This window comes from Mustelus asterias, chromosome 24 (genome assembly GCF_964213995.1).
Source record: "Mustelus asterias chromosome 24, sMusAst1.hap1.1, whole genome shotgun sequence".
Classification (NCBI taxonomy): domain Eukaryota; kingdom Metazoa; phylum Chordata; class Chondrichthyes; order Carcharhiniformes; family Triakidae; genus Mustelus; species Mustelus asterias.
This window is the reverse complement of record NC_135824.1, coordinates 38,604,682-38,622,949: the sequence shown is the minus strand read 5'-3', so window position 1 is coordinate 38,622,949 and position 18,268 is coordinate 38,604,682. Positions and strand designations below refer to the sequence as shown.

Here is an 18,268-nt window from a genome sequence, read left to right as displayed (position 1 = left end):
ACAATCATACACAGGCCTCAGTTCCCGAACCCTGATCTTTCATCCTGCCTTGGATTGAGGTAAAATGTAAATGCTGTCTTGCCAATTGGCCTGTCGGCCAAATATAGAGGCAGATGGGCAACCTGAAACCCCAGTCGGTTGTTTTATTTAAATTGGTTTCTTGATTTGTCAGTGGGCATACTTCAAACTTGTTCCCGCCATTTCAGATATTGTGTTGGGACACATGCCTGATGTATTCTTGTGCGATTTTAAGTGCTGTCGGGTTAGGCACACACTCGCCTGAGCAACAAAACATTCTGGCCCTGGTGTAAGTAGCCTGGCTGGGAAGATTGACTTCATGCTGGGAAAGAGGACACACAGAGAGAGGCCCATCGACAATGGCAGGAACGTTCCAAGAATTGCACATTGTGCTAAAACCACTGGGCACACTTTCCTTGTCAGAGCGACAAGCTGCTATTTCATAGCAATGCCAGCGGTATGAAAGGCTGGCTGTTTTCCTGACGGTCTCACACCAGATGTCTTTCCAAATAGCGAGAAATATGGGCTTTTTCAGAATTTGGACTTTGCACATTCTCCCCGTGTCTGCGTAGGTTTTCTCCAGGTGCTCCGGTTTCCTCCCACAGTCCAAAGATGTTTGAGTTAGGTTGATTGGCCATGATAAATTGCCCCTTAGTGTCAGGAGATTAGGAGAGTAAATATGTGGGATTATGAGGATAGGACAGGACCTGGGTGGGATTGTTGTCGGTTCAGGCTTGATGGGCCAAATGGCCTCCTTCTGCACTGTAGATTCTATGAATGTAAAGTTTATGGCTTATGTCAGGATAAAGGTTGTTAACATGGATACTGATGGTTCTGTGGTCAGACACTTAAATTGGAATCTGTTCTAGGCAGGCTGAGGTTGAATATGAAAAACCTGGATTAACCACATGGTGACTGGATAGGAGGGAGTTCACACGCTCTGTCCACTGACCCCAAACTTCTGCAAGAACAGTGCTGATGGTGTTGCTGTTGTGAACTGTTTTTCATTGAATTGATTGAATACGTGTGCTGGAGATTGCTTGATGTGACAGATATTGCCTTGCCTGGATTGGAAGGATGTGGCAGCATGAAAGCATCGTGCTGTGGTAACCTTCCTATGTATGTAAGAGTTGCCCTGTTCCATATGTTAACTGCACATTCTCTTACAGGAAAACTACAGCTGTCTGCCAGCTGCTCCTGTAAAATAGAAGTAACAAAGTCAGATCCCCAGAGCTGTGCCCTGTGGCATGGTTAATAAATATACGTCTGGCTCTGTAGCTGGATGAGGCCAATGTGCTATGTTTGCCTATCATCAACTTGTCTGCTTTATTCTTTCAGTTTCTTTGCTGCTTAAATAGAAATTTATTTGAAAGTAGTAAAGTGTAAAGCACTTTGTAATGGCTTTGCAATACTAACCTGTCTTTTTGAAACATTCCCACGCTAGCCAGACCCCAGGATCCTGTTACGCAGGATGCATGTCAGGAGCGGAGCTTTGCTTCGAGCTGGAAGGAATGTGGGGACCTAATTGGTGGAATTAAGTTAATCAGTGTGTGATAGTTGCTGTCGTGGCCACTCGGAGCAGCTGTTTACTGGGTTGTCGCTCGGTGAGGGATGCATTGCTGCAGTGTGGCCAAGTCCGCAGAGCCACTGAACTGGTACACTAAGAAAGCAGCTATTAAGGGGAGCTAAAGATGCTCTACAAGGTCCAGAGGTTTGTAAGGACCCTGTCATTATGACCACTGATGCAGTGGGAGTTAATATCCACAAGCAAGGCAAAGATCCAGACAGTGAATACCGAGTGGTTGTTTACACTGAATCTTAGTCAAGATGAACTGGACCTACGATCTTGGGAATATTGGATAAGGAAACAGCATATGTGGCAACACAACAAAGTTCACAAAAGAAAGGTTCTAGGAAAATGTACGGACAACGCAGTCCAAAGCCTTGACTCAGACAGTGCTACCCAGGGAAAGTATATTTAACATTTTGATTTCCTGGTGAATGATGCAGAATAAAAGTAGCAATTAAAAAAAAAAATTGATTGGAAAGTTGGGCAGCAGAATTTCTCACCCTGCCAATTACCGACAGACCTTGGGATAGTATAATGTAATTTGTGGCGCAGTGGTAGCACTCTCCCCTCTGAGTCAGAACATTGTGGGTTCAAGCTCTGTTCCAGGAACCTGACCTCATAAATCTAGGCCAACACTCCAGTGCAGTATGGAGGGAGTGGTAGAGTGTTAAAGATGCCCTCTTTCAGACGAGAACTTAACCTGGAGCAGAGTCTGTCGTCTCATGTGGATGTAGAAGACCTCATGGCATGATTGAAGGGGGATTACCCCCCAGTGTCCTGGCCAATGTTTATCCATCAGTCAACAAAACACAAACAGCTGATCTGTCGTTACTACATTGTATGTGGAGTTAGCTATGCAAATTGGCTGCTACATTTCCTACATTACAACAATGATTGCCCTCCAAAAGTAGCAGTTTATTGGCTGGAAAGTGCTTTTGGATATCCTGTCAGAGACAAGTCCTTTCTCTGTTGGAATGGCATTGAACTATCTATAATGCATTTAGTCTACTCGTGAAGGGAATGAAAATCAAGTCTATGTTCACAGAAGCATTGCAGAATGATTTGATGCAGGCTCCTTCGAGGATATGTTGCTGCCTCATTGCTGGAAGAGATTGAATTCAGGGTAGATCAGTGCTGTAGGAAATTAGTTTCTTTTTTTTGCTTGAAGTACTGAACACAGCTGCATCGACATTTCATTTCTGTGATAAGTATAGTTGTCACCTTGTGCCCAACATGTTCCAGTTCTATGGATAACAAAGGCACTTTGGCTGAATGTCCTCCTCTTAGCACAACATGTAAACATTCACACAGGTCTACACTGAAGTATGCAAAAGACTTTCCATTTGTACGCATGGAGTATGTGAGAAACTGCTACATCCTCTCGCTAAATGGACAGTTAGGATGGCTGAATATAGTTACACAGCCTCCAAATGGCATTGAAAGCCACCTTGTATTGATCAGGTTAGATGAACAGTTGAAATGATTATTTCCAAAGCTGAAAATGAGGGGTTCATCGTTCTAATTATTTAAGAGAACATTGACTGCAGAGGGTATTTAAACTTTGAAAAACCGATTTGATATTACAGTTTGCATAGAGGTGCGGAGGCTGGCTGACAGAGTAGCTGGATAGGGGTGGTTGTGATGCTTGGGTAGGTGTAGATGTTTCTGGGACCAAAGGTCAGCCAGAGGTTTGGATGTTGTAGAGCCACGCTTTGAGGTAAATGCAAGACTGTTCAGCAATTTTTCACTCGTGATGGATAATACTGACTTCCAGGAACAATAATGGAGATGTATACCCTGGAATTTTAAAGAACTAATTGAATGCTGAAATGGGGGAGGTTTCGGTGTTGGATGGCATGAGATGGGTTGAATCTGCAATTCTTGTGATCACTGGACGATGGCATGTTTGCATTATTACTCTTAAAGAAATATTGCTAATTCTGCATCTGCTGTCTACATTGAAAAAAATGTGAAGCCTGGTCACAGTGTGACAGATATTAATCATTCTGTATCATGCTCTTTCTGTCATTCTGGCCTGACTGCCACCGTGTTTTATATCGGGTCACGTGAGGAAAGTGGTTAGACATCTAGCTAAGGATTTATGAAAATAACCAAACCTTTTCAGGGCCAGCAAAGAGAAACAAAACAGATTTCTCGGTGTTGTTTGTTTTTTGTCTGGCTGGTGAGCTTGGCTTCAAACCAAATGGGATGATTTCCCCACTGGGTGCCAGAGAGCTCTTAAAATTGGGAGGTTCCATTTCTCACTCCCCTCCCACTCATTTCCCTGTTTAATGCTGCAGCTTTTGGCAGTGAAGTTCTTGCAGACACGGGCGGGGTTGTCAGTAAATACAAATTAGGATCTCTTGATTTACATGGTGTTAGTTGCATATTAATTGGATGTGTAGTTGTATTAAGGTGGTAGACATTAACTGGTGATTCACCTGTGCTCATATGAAATATAAGGCTGAAACAGTGATTGATTGGAAATGTACAACATATAATGTGTGTTTCCTGACTATAAAAACCAGGCTGCAGTGCCAGGCTATCTGAGTTAGAGCACACGGGGCCCTGAGGATATTTTAAGCCACTCCTGAGCAAGGTGAAAGACTTGAACTCCGTTCTGATGAATGGTCACTGAGCTGAAACATTAACCCTTTCTCTGCCCGGTCTGCTGAGTGTTTCCTGCTGAGTGTATTTAATGTGCACAGTCTGTTGTGACCTTATGCAATGAAGCTGATAAAAACTTGGGAACTGAAATCAGGAGTGCAATGCTGGGCTGGATTCTGCCCACAGCCACTCAGGCTCCAAGGCTTTAGTTCTATAGTAGCCTGGTGGTCATCGTGCTGGACTCTCTCGACCTGGAGTTTGAGTGTTCAACTCCCAGTCTGCAAATTGTAAAACTAAATTAAACACAGATGGTTTGAGAGCTTATGCCAAAAGAAAGTCGCCATAGTCTTGTCAGGAAAACCCACTTGTTTTCTTTTCATCTTTGGGGAACCTGTCAGGGCTGGCCTGTGCTCTGAAGTGGCACTTTGTAAGGGATGCATGTTAAAAATATGGCCTAGATTGTATCAGTCATTCCCTATGTGGAGAAATGCTGGACAGCTATTCTCCACTCAAGCCTGAAAATTGGAGTTGGATCGCAATTTGCATTGTTAATGAAGGATTCGTTACAGACTGCCTGCCCAATAGAGCAGGTTAAAGTAGGGGCCCAGGCAGGAAATGGTTATTGTTTGCACTTTAGCTGCGAGCTCCTGTCAGAGGTGCACGGGGAACCTGCCATCAACAGGTCCAGGCAGTGGGCAACTGAGGGTGTTGTCCAATGTGGCTGTTTGCCTCTCTACTACAGTTATATTCGCGGTCGAGTGTCCCTGGAGAGGACGTATACTGTGTCTACTGGCACCGTCAAGGCTGTCCATGCCTGTTGAGAACCAGAAGGATTGTAGTGTGTTATTGACCCCTTAAAACATTAAAGCAAAAGGTGATTAAAGTTTCATTTGTGCTTTGTTTTGGGCGGTTGCCCTTCTTGCTTTGTCCCTCTGTTTGTTTAATTTATACAACTCGAAAGAGTGGCAGGAAATGAATAGATAAATCACCAAAGCATTTATACATGTCCTTGGTTTCTGCTGCAAAGATTTAAAATCTCTGCCACTGCCCAACCCTCTAAAGTGCCTCAGTTTTGAGAGGGGCTGAAACAGGCAAGAAACATTGCCCCAGGGTGGTGTAGCTTTTGTCATCAGATGCTGGGCAGATGTCATCAGAAGGAGGTTGTGGCTGTGACTGTCTGCCGTAGTGGCTGAGGGACACAACATGGAAATTTAGAAACATAGATAATAAGAGGCCATTCAGCCCCCTGAACCTGTACCACCATCCACTATGATCATGTCTGATCATCCAACGCAAAAGCCTGATCCACCACAAACCAACCCCCACCCCCCCCCGGCCCCGCCCCCCATTATCCCTTGATCCCCGCCCCCCATTATCCCTTGATCCCCGCCCCCCATTATCCCTTGATCCCCTTTGCCTCAAGAGCTACATCTGTCTCTTTTGTGAAAACATACAATGTTTTGGCCACAACTGCTTTCTGCGATAGAAAATTCCACAGGCTCACCACTCTTTGGGTGAAGAAATTTCTCCTTGTCTCTGTCCTAAACCTCTATCCTATCCTCAGACGGTGATCCCTGGTTCTGGAATCCCCCACCATCCGGGGCATTCTTCCTGCATCTACCCTGTTAGAATTTTATAGGTTTCTGAGTTTCCCCCTTCATTCTTCTGAACTCCAGTAAATACAACCTTAACCAACTCAATCTCTCCTTGTCTGTCAATCCTGCCATTCCTAGAAAATTAGTCTGGTAAACCTTCTCTGCACTTCCTCCAGAACAAGGACATCCTTATGAGTTCTAAATGGTGTGAGCTATAAGTTAGAACTCAGTCAGCAAATATCACAAAATGATATACAACTCTGTTGTATGTTTATATTTGTCAGGGAAGAGTAAGAGTGCTTGCTGTTGCCACAAAGATCTAGCGATTTCTGTGGCTTTCCTCTTTACCGACAAAGCTTAAATCTGACAAACCAGGAAGGTAAAAGCCACTTCATATCTTTTACTTTTATTTCACTGTCTGAAAAAAAAATGATTAGACTCAAGTTAAAATAAACTAACTTGTGGAATTTTTAATCATCATTGGAAGCTTGTCATTGCACAAATATAAAATTAGCTTCTCCGAATCAGTGAGGATTTTTAAACTGTAATTATGAAGTTAATATTCTGTGAAAGACACAATTACACTTCATTCAAAGCTATCATTTCACTTGTTTCTAATGGTGAAGCCTGCAGAGTAAGGGGGAAAGCACTCTTCAATTAACTTGTTTTGCAGTCTGGGTAGTGCCTCTGGCAGATTGAAGCACTGATGGCTTCTATTTCCACATTATTCTGTGCATGTGTTGACTCCAGAAGTTGCTATCCATGCTGATGAATGTTGACTGTGTTGCATCATTACCACTGAAATCCAGGCCAGCTTTAAACCTATTTGGAGCAGTGTGTGCCTTTTTGTAGAATTCCAAATTTGATGAAGAAATCAGTGCTGCAATCCTGCATTGGGCCTTTAACTTGTATTTCTATTCGTTATGACCTCCTCAGAGATCAGTAACCTTTCAAAAGGAATCTGACACCCAGTTATTACCTGAAACTAAAAATCTTTTCCTATACACAGTTAACAAACCAAGCTCTACTATAGTAACACTCATTTAAAGCACAAGTGATTGCAAACATTTCTACTTTAAATCCTTCTCTTGGGACTAAGACCAAGATATGCCACAGCTGTCCAGAATTCACTTTAGAATTGCAGTTATTGAGGTATGAGATTTCTTGGGGTCCTTCCACTAACATTCAGCTAGATTACCCTATGGCTTTCCTTCAGCATTTCATGACTGTGAACTTCCTGGTTCAACCGTGAGCCTCACTCCAAACCTGAAAACACTCTTGGTTTCTGCTAGTCCTTTGCTACTGGCTGTTAAGTTACTACTGCTGTTCTTTGTTCTGACCTTAGAAGGTCAGAGGATTAGGATAACAGACCTTCTGAGGATTAGGCTTCCAATCACCAATAAAAAAGGGTTCCACCCCTGGAGTGATTACCCACTCAGTCCCAATTGGTCCCTCAAGTCAGGTGACTCTCCTGCTGCAGTACCCTCAAAGGGACAATCACCAGCGCCTCCAATTCACAAAATCCTTCCTTTGTTCTGGGGAAACAATTTGTATAATTTAAGCCCCTTTATTAAGAACAGTAGACATCATGTCTAAAATAAAAGCAAATTACTGCAGATGCTCGAATCTGAAACCAAAAGAGAAAATGCTGGAAAATCTCAGTAGGTGTGGCAGCATCTGCAAGGAGAGAAAAGAGCTGACGTTTTGAGTCCAGATGACCCTTTGTCAAAGGAGACATCATGTCTCCTTTAAGAAGCTGAAGAGTAACCTGTTTAGTTTCCAATGCTTCCCATAATGACCCTAGTAAATAAACATGACCCATCATTTGGTAAATACCACCAGATCTTTCTGCCAGTCTCAATCTGTACCAATTTATTCCTCATCACCTGACCAAACAAACAAAAATGCTCTATTTCTTGTCTTCCCTGCACTTCCTTCCACACAACCCAATTAGAAATTAATTTGTTTAACATTCAGGGGTATAGAGCCCTCCAGGATAGAGCAGTGTGTGATCAACAATAACCTGTGTTTAGATCACATCTTGAACCTAATAAAATGTCCTGAGCTGTTTCACAGGTGCCTTATGAGGCAAGATTAAGTACTGAGCCACTCGAGATGATTAAAGGGGTTCCAAGGATAAATCCATGTCATCATTGGATAAAGCCAATGAGACAAATTTCTGGTAAGTGGGGTTTGAATAATGGACAACCAATTATAAACCTACCTCATTTGATCAGACTGGATTAGTAGGTTGTCTGATGCTGTGTACATTCGTTTTTTATTTCTAAATGTTTCGGGTATTTGAACCCAGGCTAAATATATAAACTTTCCTCCTAGGAAGAAGAAAGAGACTGAAAAAGGCTGATGGCTGGCGAACCCGAAGAAATGCCATTCGGTTTACCAATGAATACACAGTAGAGACATTGGTGGTGGCAGATTCTGACATGGTTGAGTATCATGGTGCTGAGGCTGCCCAGCGATTCATCCTGACAGTCATGAACATGGTATGTTGCTTAAAATGCTGTGGACCTTCGGAGCATTAGTGCTCTTGCTGAGTGTCTGAATCATATGGTGTAGTTTAATGTGATTGAGCTGGGGTTTTCTTGCTCTTTATGATGTTGGGATTAGCTGTCCTGTCTTGATGCACAAGCTGTAAATAGTGAAACAAGGAAACTGTGAAAGGGTTTTAAGATAGACCTGGACACATTGTCAACAAATTGAATTCCAGATTCTGGCCAAGGAACTAAACAAAAACTTGCATTTCTATAGTGCCTTTCACAACCTCAGAACATTAGCTCTTTGCTAATCTATGGTATTGACTGCCATCACTTGTAATGTACGAAAAACAGCAACTAGTTTGTGTAAAATTATACAACAATGTGCTAAATGACTGGGCCACCTGCTAGGTTGTGTCGATTAATGTCTAGGTGGGCTAGATCGATCAAACACCATCTTATTGAAATATACTATGCTACTGTGAAAGCAACATTTACTGGACATCTTTGACTTTAAAGGATGGTGTTCCTCTCTTGCAAGCGGAAAATTTAAACACTGACGACACTTTATACGGGAGGTTACAGGGTCTGAAATGTGGTTGTTACAGATTTGTTCTATGTCCAAATGCAGTTTTTTGGGTTAAATGTTTGAGGAAATATTCATTAAGCAGATGTCGCAATGACTTGATTTGCAATGGATTTTTCTTTTTTTTAAAAAAACAAGTGATATATGTATTCTCCATGAGATTGAGGGTAATGAAAGCCAACTTTGGTGGTCTACTGACCTAATTAAATGTCCAATTTATATTGAGATGAATTTGCTCAGGACTAGATTTTCCCTTGAGAGCAAGAAATAGAAGTTATGGCTGTCTCCAAGTACTGAACTATCTACACCCAGGGTAAATAGTTGACTTCCCTTAGTTATTCAAAGAGTAAAGCTCCAAGATTCCATTGTTTTAAACAAGGCATCAGAGAATGAACATGAGGCAAGTATGAATAAACAGACAAGTTGTGGTTGAATATAGCACTACAAACTGTACACTAAATGGCAGACACCACCAAAACAGGCTACTTGAATTCTCAACAATCCACCCAGATGAGTCATTTACTCAAAATCCTTTTTAAAAAAACCTGAGGGGGATTTTAGTTCCTCTTCCAGAGGGAGAACTAGTCTGGTTAGTCTGACGGCAGCATGACGCCACCCAAGTTCCACAGGTACAACCCTCACCAAAAGACCCAAGATTCTGAATCTCTGATCTGCTCCCAGGTCCAGCCTCCTTGGTCTATTTTCCAGCTGAGCTGACCACCCAACAAGCCCGAGTCCTCCTGTGGCCAGGCTTTAAACACAGGTATGGTCCCTCAGCCAAGCTGCTGTTTCCCCAATCCCCTTGAACAATGAGTTCCAGCTCTTAACAGCTCAGAGCTCAAACATTAAATGTGTCCAACCACAGTTTGCCTCATGTTAATTCTGTTAGATGAGTACCATTTGCTCTCTTTTGTTCAGCAAGATGCCTAGTTAGTTTAAAACCATGAAATCTTGTGGCCTTGCTCTTGGGGGCTTCTGAGACCCACCTCCCTCCAGTTGCATGGAACCAACTCTTCTCTTTATCTGCTCCCTATTGACTGCTGTTCACTTTGTCACTTGGACTGAACTGTGACCTTTAGTGTCTAATGTCACCAATGTTAACTCCAATAATTGTAAATGGTGAAGGAATAAGTCTAAAGCTGGTCTTTAACCTGAAGCAAGTTTATTCTCAGCATAGTTGGAGCCTCCTTCTATTCCCCACACCCAACTGTTCCAGCTGTGTCCATTTATAGTTTACCGTCTCTAGCAATGTCACTTGCTGATAATTGACAGATTCCAAATTCCCCTCTTTAATGAAAGCTTGAGGAAAAAAAAAATTCAACACTTTTCCTCAACCCAAACAAACGAAAAAAAAGTGTCATTTGTAGCAACACCGAATCCCAATTACAAATCAAAAATCAGTTTTCTATTTCACCATTACAACATGAGGCACCCCTCTTCCAACACGTTCAGTAATTTCTTGGAGTAGACATTTATTTTCGTAACAGTCTGATAATTGGTGACTTGTGAATCCATCGTATCTTAGAAATCTCTCTCCTCACTTTTATTTTATGCTAGCATGGTCTGTTCTTAGCCTTTTTACATTGACAATTTCTGTTGAGTGGACATTTCTCACTTTGCCCTTGTACAGTACTTCTGTTTATATTTTGGAAAACTGGCTGCCCATTCTACTGTTTCTACTAATGCCAGTGTTTCAGCAGCTACAGTACTTTAATTTTCTTGGCTTCCCAAGCCGATTGAAACAGTTATCATTCTTTCCCACCAGGAATATGATAAACCCTGCTGTGCTAGAAAATCCATCTGAAAGATTGACATATGAAGCATTGCTAAAAATGACCAACCTCATTGTCTGGTTCATTCAAGGTTGGAAACTAGTGTACATTTCTCCAAATTCAATTTCTTGAATGTTTTGTTTGCTCTCAGAACTTCTTGATAGAACTCCGCTCCAAAACATCATAACTAGCATCAGATCATGATCATCCACGATTGTATTAAGTGGCGGAGCAGGTTTGATGGGCTGAATGTCCCAAGTCTTGTCTGAATGCACAACCAGTTCAACCAAACTTCTCAATTGATCAGTTTCTTCCTTGGATCCTCTTATCTGATCCAATTTGTTGGGATGTGACTAACATTTTCTAGATAACATTGAATCAATGAATGTCACTCCTGTTTTGCTTTAGTACTTAAAGGCCCCTGAAGCCTGGCTTCCAACCTCGAATTGCTTCTTGATTTTATCAGTTATCCCATTACTCAAATTCTATAGAACTTCCCTGCAGAAAATCATCCATATGCATGATAAAGATTCCTGCCAGTTTCTCCTTGTGACACCAATGGAAGATCGCAGAGTCTGCTTTTAACTGGAGACGACCAATTTTTAATCAAGACCAACCTCATGGAAGGTGATTTTTAAAACGCTTCCCTTTGAAATTTCTCACCTTGCCAAAATGCAGTGTTTATATCGATCTATTTGCACTCCCAACAGTATGTTACCAGAATGGCCAGAGAATCTTCAAGCTTACTTTCCTTGCAGTAGGTGTGTCCACTGACATCTTAATCTCCAAAACTCCAAGTTAGTAGTCAAGCATGTTCTGTCAGGGAGCACCTTTTCACTGTGACAAGGCTGTCTGGTATTTCAGTATATGCTCCAAATACTTTCCAACTGTTTTGCTTCCTTTACCAGCATATCTTCCAATACATTAGCAGCAACTAACATTATCTCGAGGGCTTCTACTTTGTGACATTCCTAGCTTGTTTAGTTCTTTTTCTGGTTAAGCTACGACCTCTACTTAAGTTTGTTTATTAGTGTCACAAGGAGGCTTACATTAACACTGCAATGAAGTTACTGTGAAAATCCCCTAGTCGCCACATTCCAGCACCTGTTTGGGTACACAGAATTTAGCATGGCCAATGCACCTAACCAGTACATCTTTGTGTGCGGGAAGAAACTGGAGCACCCGGAGGAAACCCACGCAGACACGGAGGAAATGTGCAAACTCCACACAGACAGTGACCCAAGCCAAGAATTGAACCTGGGTCCCTGGTGCTGAGAGGCAGCAGTGCTCGCCACTGCCACCCACTTGCCCCCTCCTCACTTCCTGGACTACTGCTGTATGATTTCTCGCATGTGATCAGAGTCCTGTCTGCAAGCCTAGATCTTTTCCAGGGATCATAACCCTTTTCTGGTTCTCAGAACTCGTACTGCATTTTCACCTCATTTTGCCAATTCACAGCTCTGATTTCCTGTTTATATTTACAAGTCGCCTTTCCTGCTCCTCTTATGAGGCTGGCATCCTTCCACACATTAGCCCCTTCTGGCAGGTATGTTACCATAGTTCTTTCTTACAGTAGTTGTTCTTTTGAATAAACAGCTTTATCCTGCTCTTCAGTGTTACATTGCTGTAGTCAGCTCCTCCTAATTGGCCATTAAGTGTATAGTCAGTGCCAATTAACCTCGAAGAATGAACCCTAACAGTTTGATTCCCCATGTTGTACAATTACTACTTTTCCCTCACTGCCTATTACTTTGCCAGGGCCTTTCCATCTTTGTGCCTGTCTCTTTTGTAACATAACAGATCTCCCTTTCTAAACTGTATTCCTGTTGGTCTTATCCGGTGCTCTAAGGCTTGCCGAATTTTCTCCAAAACCTTAGCTTTAATGAAAGACTTTCTGCTTGCATGCAAAGCATTCAGATGATCAGAAAAGTAGAGCTAATGTTAGCCCCTGATAGAGCAGGGGGAGCATCTGAAAGAATCCAGGACTAAAGACAACTTTGGATTCCGGCCATAACCCAACTGCGACTGACTGTAACCCCAATTGCAAAGAGTTCTTGGCTTGTGCTGCCTATGCCAGCATCATTTGCAATTTACAACCTGGTTGATCAGCCAGTATTGAATGTAACATGTCATCTATCACTGCGTGGTTTCTCTTGCACAGATTCTCATCCGCAGTGTGAAGAACTGGGAAAATCAAAATTTTCACATCTCAAAATTCCTCATTGGCAAATTCCCTACCATTCTGTCAGGAATTTTGTTGGTGTTCCTTTCCTGTTCCCAGCCATTTCTCCATGATCTTTTCGATAATTGTCCATTGCCATATATTAGTGGATGTGCCAAGTCTGGTTGTCCTATTGATGCAGTGTAGCAAAAAGAATAATCTATCTCCATAATTTGAAGTCCATCGTCACTTCGTTTAAATTCTTTGGCTAGTGGCAAGCTCACAACAGGATGCGGTGGTGTCCTCTGATATTGTACACAAATTTCACATCAAGCCATAATTTTCAAGGTCGTCATATTCCTTACAAATAACTCCAGCATCTCGCAGTAAAGCTTTGTTTTTGTGGTGCTGGATGTGCAACTTCCAAATCTTCCTTTTGTCCATCAAATTCTTATTCTCAGAAGTTAACAAGACAACTTCTGGCTTTCTTAATGGTCGACAGTAATAGTCTGAGTAAAATGTCGTACCAGTCCTCCTGAACACGATCTCACACTCAATGTCTAGTGTCATTTGTACTTGCGTCATCGAAGACCTGCTTAACAGGAGATGTCACTAGAAACCACATCTGGTCCCAGCTATTCTACAAGGATGGGTTAACCTTTTGGAAGATGTTAGCATGTTGTCATCTCCAAATCTGAAGCATGTAAAGCTTTCATACTCTACCTCCCACCAATCAGCTTCAAGAGACTCCAGATAGCAGTTAAGCCATTCCACCCTACACACTGTAGTCATGTAACTGCTATTCAAAAATACACAGTTGAATGAATCAACCATCTAAATACTGAACTGGATTCAAACTGTGACCAACACACATCCTTTGTAGCAGTCTCCATCATTAATTTTTAGTCTACGAATTAGCTGTTTCTTGTGTTATTTCAAAAACTTGATTCCCTCGCTGTGGACAATGCATTGCATAATGATACTTGGAACCATACTGAGAACACTGATAAACCATTCTTGGTGCATTTCTTGGGCTTAAGCACCCAAGCCATCCCAGATCCACTTATTGTCACAACTCTCAAATCAGCTAAAAGTGTGACCATCTTTAGAATGCCAACCGGTAACCCTATCTTTGTATCGACATCTATTCACATTTTGTCAGTCTCAAAACTTTGCCATCATTGAATCTCCCATCCTTTGCTTTACCACAGAGTTGCCTACATTCAATGGAAAGGTAGCTGGGAATGACTGTCTTCCTAAAACATATTTAGGGCAACAGCTATTTGGTCCAGGGGTGTGTATTTACTGTGGAATTGAACCCCTATCAATATCAAAGTCTATCGACATTAGAAATGCATGCATAGTCGAGTAACTTAAATGCCAAGACAGGTTCCAGGGTTTCAACTTCAAATCTCCTCAGTCTCTTGTGCTATTTATCAAAGTCCATAATATATTCCTCCATGGACTGATCATGTTTTAAAAAATCTTTTGAAGGTTGATCATTCTTCATTTGCTTCCAATAACTCCATTTGTAAAATTTATCCAAAAACTTTTAACGGGAGATCCAATCCCTCTTCATTATCCAAATCATTCACTTCCATTTCTGAAAACATATTGCTGCTAATCCTATTGTTTCCCAGGAATGCCAAAGCTGCTTCCAGGCCAAAGCAGTAACTCATGTCCATATTTACACCTGGTTTTCTATTGTCGATATGGTTCAGTCTCAGAAAAATCAGTGGATATTCAGAGCTTTAGATTTTACAACACCCTTCCACCATTTTCCAACTGAGTTTTGTTAGCAGCAATACACTTCCTATTTTTCCCCCCCCTGAAAGATAGCGATAAAAATAATCTTCTCCAGCACCCAATTACCAAGGCTTCATGTTCATCTTCTGAAACGGTATTGATTCCAATAATCATATATGGCGAAGGAATAAGTCTGAAGCTTGTCTTTTACCGTAAGCAAGTTCATTCTCCTAACAGCTCAACATGGTGACAGTCTCCTTTTGTTCGCCTGTTCCAGCTGTGTGCATTTCTGTTGAACCAATGATCATTGCCTGCCTTTAACGATGCAATTGGTGTAACAGTATAATTGCTAATGGATGCAATTGCTGATGCAGTGACAAACCAAGCTGGATACATTCTGTATCTTAAACATTGCAATCTCCAGTCAATCAGAGGTCCTAACTTGCAAAAACATAGACAACTGATCCCATCACATAATGCCAATTTAGGGGGAGGCAGTGGCATTGTGGTATTATCAGTGGACTAGTAATCCAGAGACCCAGGGTAATGCTCTGGGGATCCAGGTTTGAATCCCACCACAGCAGATGGTGAAATTTGTATTCAATAAAATCTGGAATTAAAGGTCTGTTGATGACCATGAAAGCATTGTTGTAAAAAACCCATCTGGTTCACTAATGGCCTTTAGGGAAAAATATCTGTCATCATTACCTGGTCTGGCCTAAATGTGACTCCAGAGCCACAGCAACGTGGGGTCTTTCTAGAGCAATTAGGGATGGACAATAAATGCTGGTCCAGGCCAGCGATGCCCACATTCTGTAAATGAATAAAATGGTCATCTATCTATTTGTAGAGGCAGATGAGAGTTTTGTTTAATATTTGACGGTATTTACGATTTGTAGGAAAAAGTGTGTTGGTCTGACTTGATTGGTCGATCCAGGAGTCATTTTGTGAATTGCAGCTTCTGTGTGGACATTCCTGCTGAGCACTCCTGATGGTGACGTTTTGCTCCAGGGATATAATCTGAGCTCAGTGTGATTGTCACCCACTGATACAGCTGCTCCAACCTGTACCCTTCCATCCTCCCAGCAAGATATGGGGCTACACAGTGGTCACACAGTGACACACTGCTGCCTCACAACGCCAGGGACCCGAGCTCAATTCTAGCCTTGGGTGACTGTCTGTGTGGAGTTTGCACGTTCTCCCCGTGTCTGCGTGGGTTTCCTCCGGGTACTCCGGTTTCCTCCCACAGTCCAAAGATGTGCTCGTTAGGTGGATTGGCCATGCTAAATTGACTCTTAGTGTCAGGGGGATTAACAGGGATAGGGGCCTGGGTGGGATTGTTATCAGTGCAGACATGATGGCTGAATGGCCTCCTAGGGATTCTATGATTATCTGATGGGTCTGGGGTGACTGCCCAACAGGATGGTGAGGGTTGTGGGGGTGGGGTTGTTGGGGAGGGGGTGTGCATGCCCTAGGCTTCCAAGTCTTTTGAACACTCTACAAATAACTCCTGTAAATTGGGAAGCAGAGAACAAAGATAGGGGAGCCAGATATGGGAACTTCTATCATTACTCATTGTATGGAGACTAACCTTGCTGTTTTTATTAGCCTGCTTTTTATCTCTGAATAATTCTGGCGATACTATTTTGACAGAGCCGTCTATTTTTACTTGTTTCTGCACGTCAACGTGTCTGTTCTTCTAATTAGTTACCAAAATAAACTTTTGGATCCTGTTTTCGCCAAATCAAATAGAGAATAGAGAAAATATTCAGATCTTTGCAAATTGAAAATGTAAGCAGAATATGTTTAACATTGGAGGAAAGGTGCAGAAAGTCAGCAGAACTTGTTTGAATTGTGTATGAGATCTGAGGCTATATAAAAAGATATGCACGGGAAAGTAGGCTAATCTTGTATCTGAGCTCCCTGTGGTGTTTCAGCTGGCTGTACTTGGCTGTGCCTCTAGAGGGTGCACCAATATAAATTGCATCTTTGTGTCTTGCAACAGGAAGCCCGAGTAAATCAAAAACTTGCAAAAAACCTGGTGCTACATCTTCCAGCATTGCTGTTTCAATGTCATAGAATCCTACAGTGCAGAAGGAGGCCATTCGGCCCACCGAGTCTGCACCGACTTCAATCCCACCCACCGACTTCAATCCCCGCAACCCATGCATTTACCCTAGCTAGTGCCACTGACACTAAGGGGGAATTTAGCATGGCCAATCCGCCTAACCCACACATCTTTGGACTGTGGGAGGAAACCGGAGCACCCGGAGGAAAACCATGCAGACATGGGGAGAATGTGCAAACTCCACACACAGTCACCCAAGCCGGGAATTGAACCCGCGTCCCTGGCGCTGTGAGGCAGCAGTGCTAACCACTGTGCCACCCACCACTGATCCCTGTGGTACATCAGTCATTACAGGTTTTTGCCTGGAATTTGGCAGAGTTGGGGCTTGTAAACAGTTGGTTGTGGCTTACTGTGTGATGGGTTAGTCTTGCCTTCTGACTTGGACAAACTTTGGTACAGGAGGAGGCCATTCAGCCCTTCCAGCCTGTTGTGTCATTCACTTAGATAATGGCTAATCTTGACCCTATTTTATCCGGCAAATTTCAGCCGCTTCACCATCCCCACCCCACAATCCACCTTATTAGAAATTAAATTCAGGGAATTGTTATCTCATCTCACTTTATTCCCCATTTTTCTCTCTTGGTCCAGTTTTAACTTTAAAACATTATGCCTCGCTTTTTGGCTCACTACATTTGCTTATCACCTTCTTAGTGTTGAAATCCCCAGCTACTCCATCTTGAGCCTTGATCCACTCCCCAACTTAGTTTGGGACCACTTAAATTTTGCAAATGCTTTCCAGACCCCAGATACTCACGCTACAGGAGGCCAGTTAGTCAATTTTAAATGTCACTGGAGAACCAACTTTCAAAAGTATCCACAACAAAAAATAAAATCATGTCTTTGATTCAAAGAAGCAGTTTTTTTAGTACTTAACTCAGTCTCTACAGATTCTTGTAAAATAATTTGTATTTTGAGATCAATTTTGCTCTGATGAAATTTGACGGGTGATGTTGGTGATTGATGTTGGCGAGGTTGTGCTCGTTACTACAGGACTACATACAGTGTGGAACTTCTGTTCAACTAGTGGAGCAGACCACCTGAAATTGAGAGGTGCTGCCATCATTTGAATAAATTTGAAATCTTTGAAGAGGCTTGTGCTCTGGATCAACACCACGTATCTGTGTCCTCTGCAAAGGATGGTTTGAAAATCCTCGTCAGTGCAGTGTCTTTGCCTTTTTATTTTCAGTTCCCTTTGCCCGTGGTGTATGGGAGCAGAATTTCTACTCTAAACTGAACTCACCTGGGATCATGCCCTCTCACCATGAGCAATGCGGGAGAAGCGTTAGCCTGAGAATCAGGTCTGCCTTCCCAGCCTCCTCGTGGCTTTCCCTGGTCGCCTTTCTCCCCTTTCCAGCCTATTTGCCAACAAGTTGTGTTTGTGAAACGATGATTTTAATGCACCTTGGTTCTCCCAAATTAAGAAAACTGCAATGGTCACTTTACTCCCTGCCAGTTTCCCAATCAGTATCTGGATATTTGGCCCCACAAGCTGGGCTGCCATCTAATACTGGTCAGAGGGTGTATGGAACACATTTCGGTCATAAAATGGCATTGTGCTGCTCTGTATAGAGCCAGTTGCAGTTTGCCATC

At 42.5% G+C, this 18,268-nt stretch overlaps 1 protein-coding gene across 2 annotated transcripts in view; it reads left to right on the top strand.

Moving 5' to 3' along the window:
- The window catches only part of adamts17 (ADAM metallopeptidase with thrombospondin type 1 motif, 17), a 524,080-nt gene that overhangs the window by 24,019 nt on the left and 481,793 nt on the right, over positions 1-18,268 (top strand). For both annotated transcript variants that reach the window (XM_078241579.1, XM_078241578.1), the window contains exon 4: positions 8,128-8,294. In XM_078241579.1, coding sequence (XP_078097705.1) covers positions 8,128-8,294 — 167 coding nt within the window. The remainder of the gene's footprint in view (positions 1-8,127; positions 8,295-18,268) is intronic.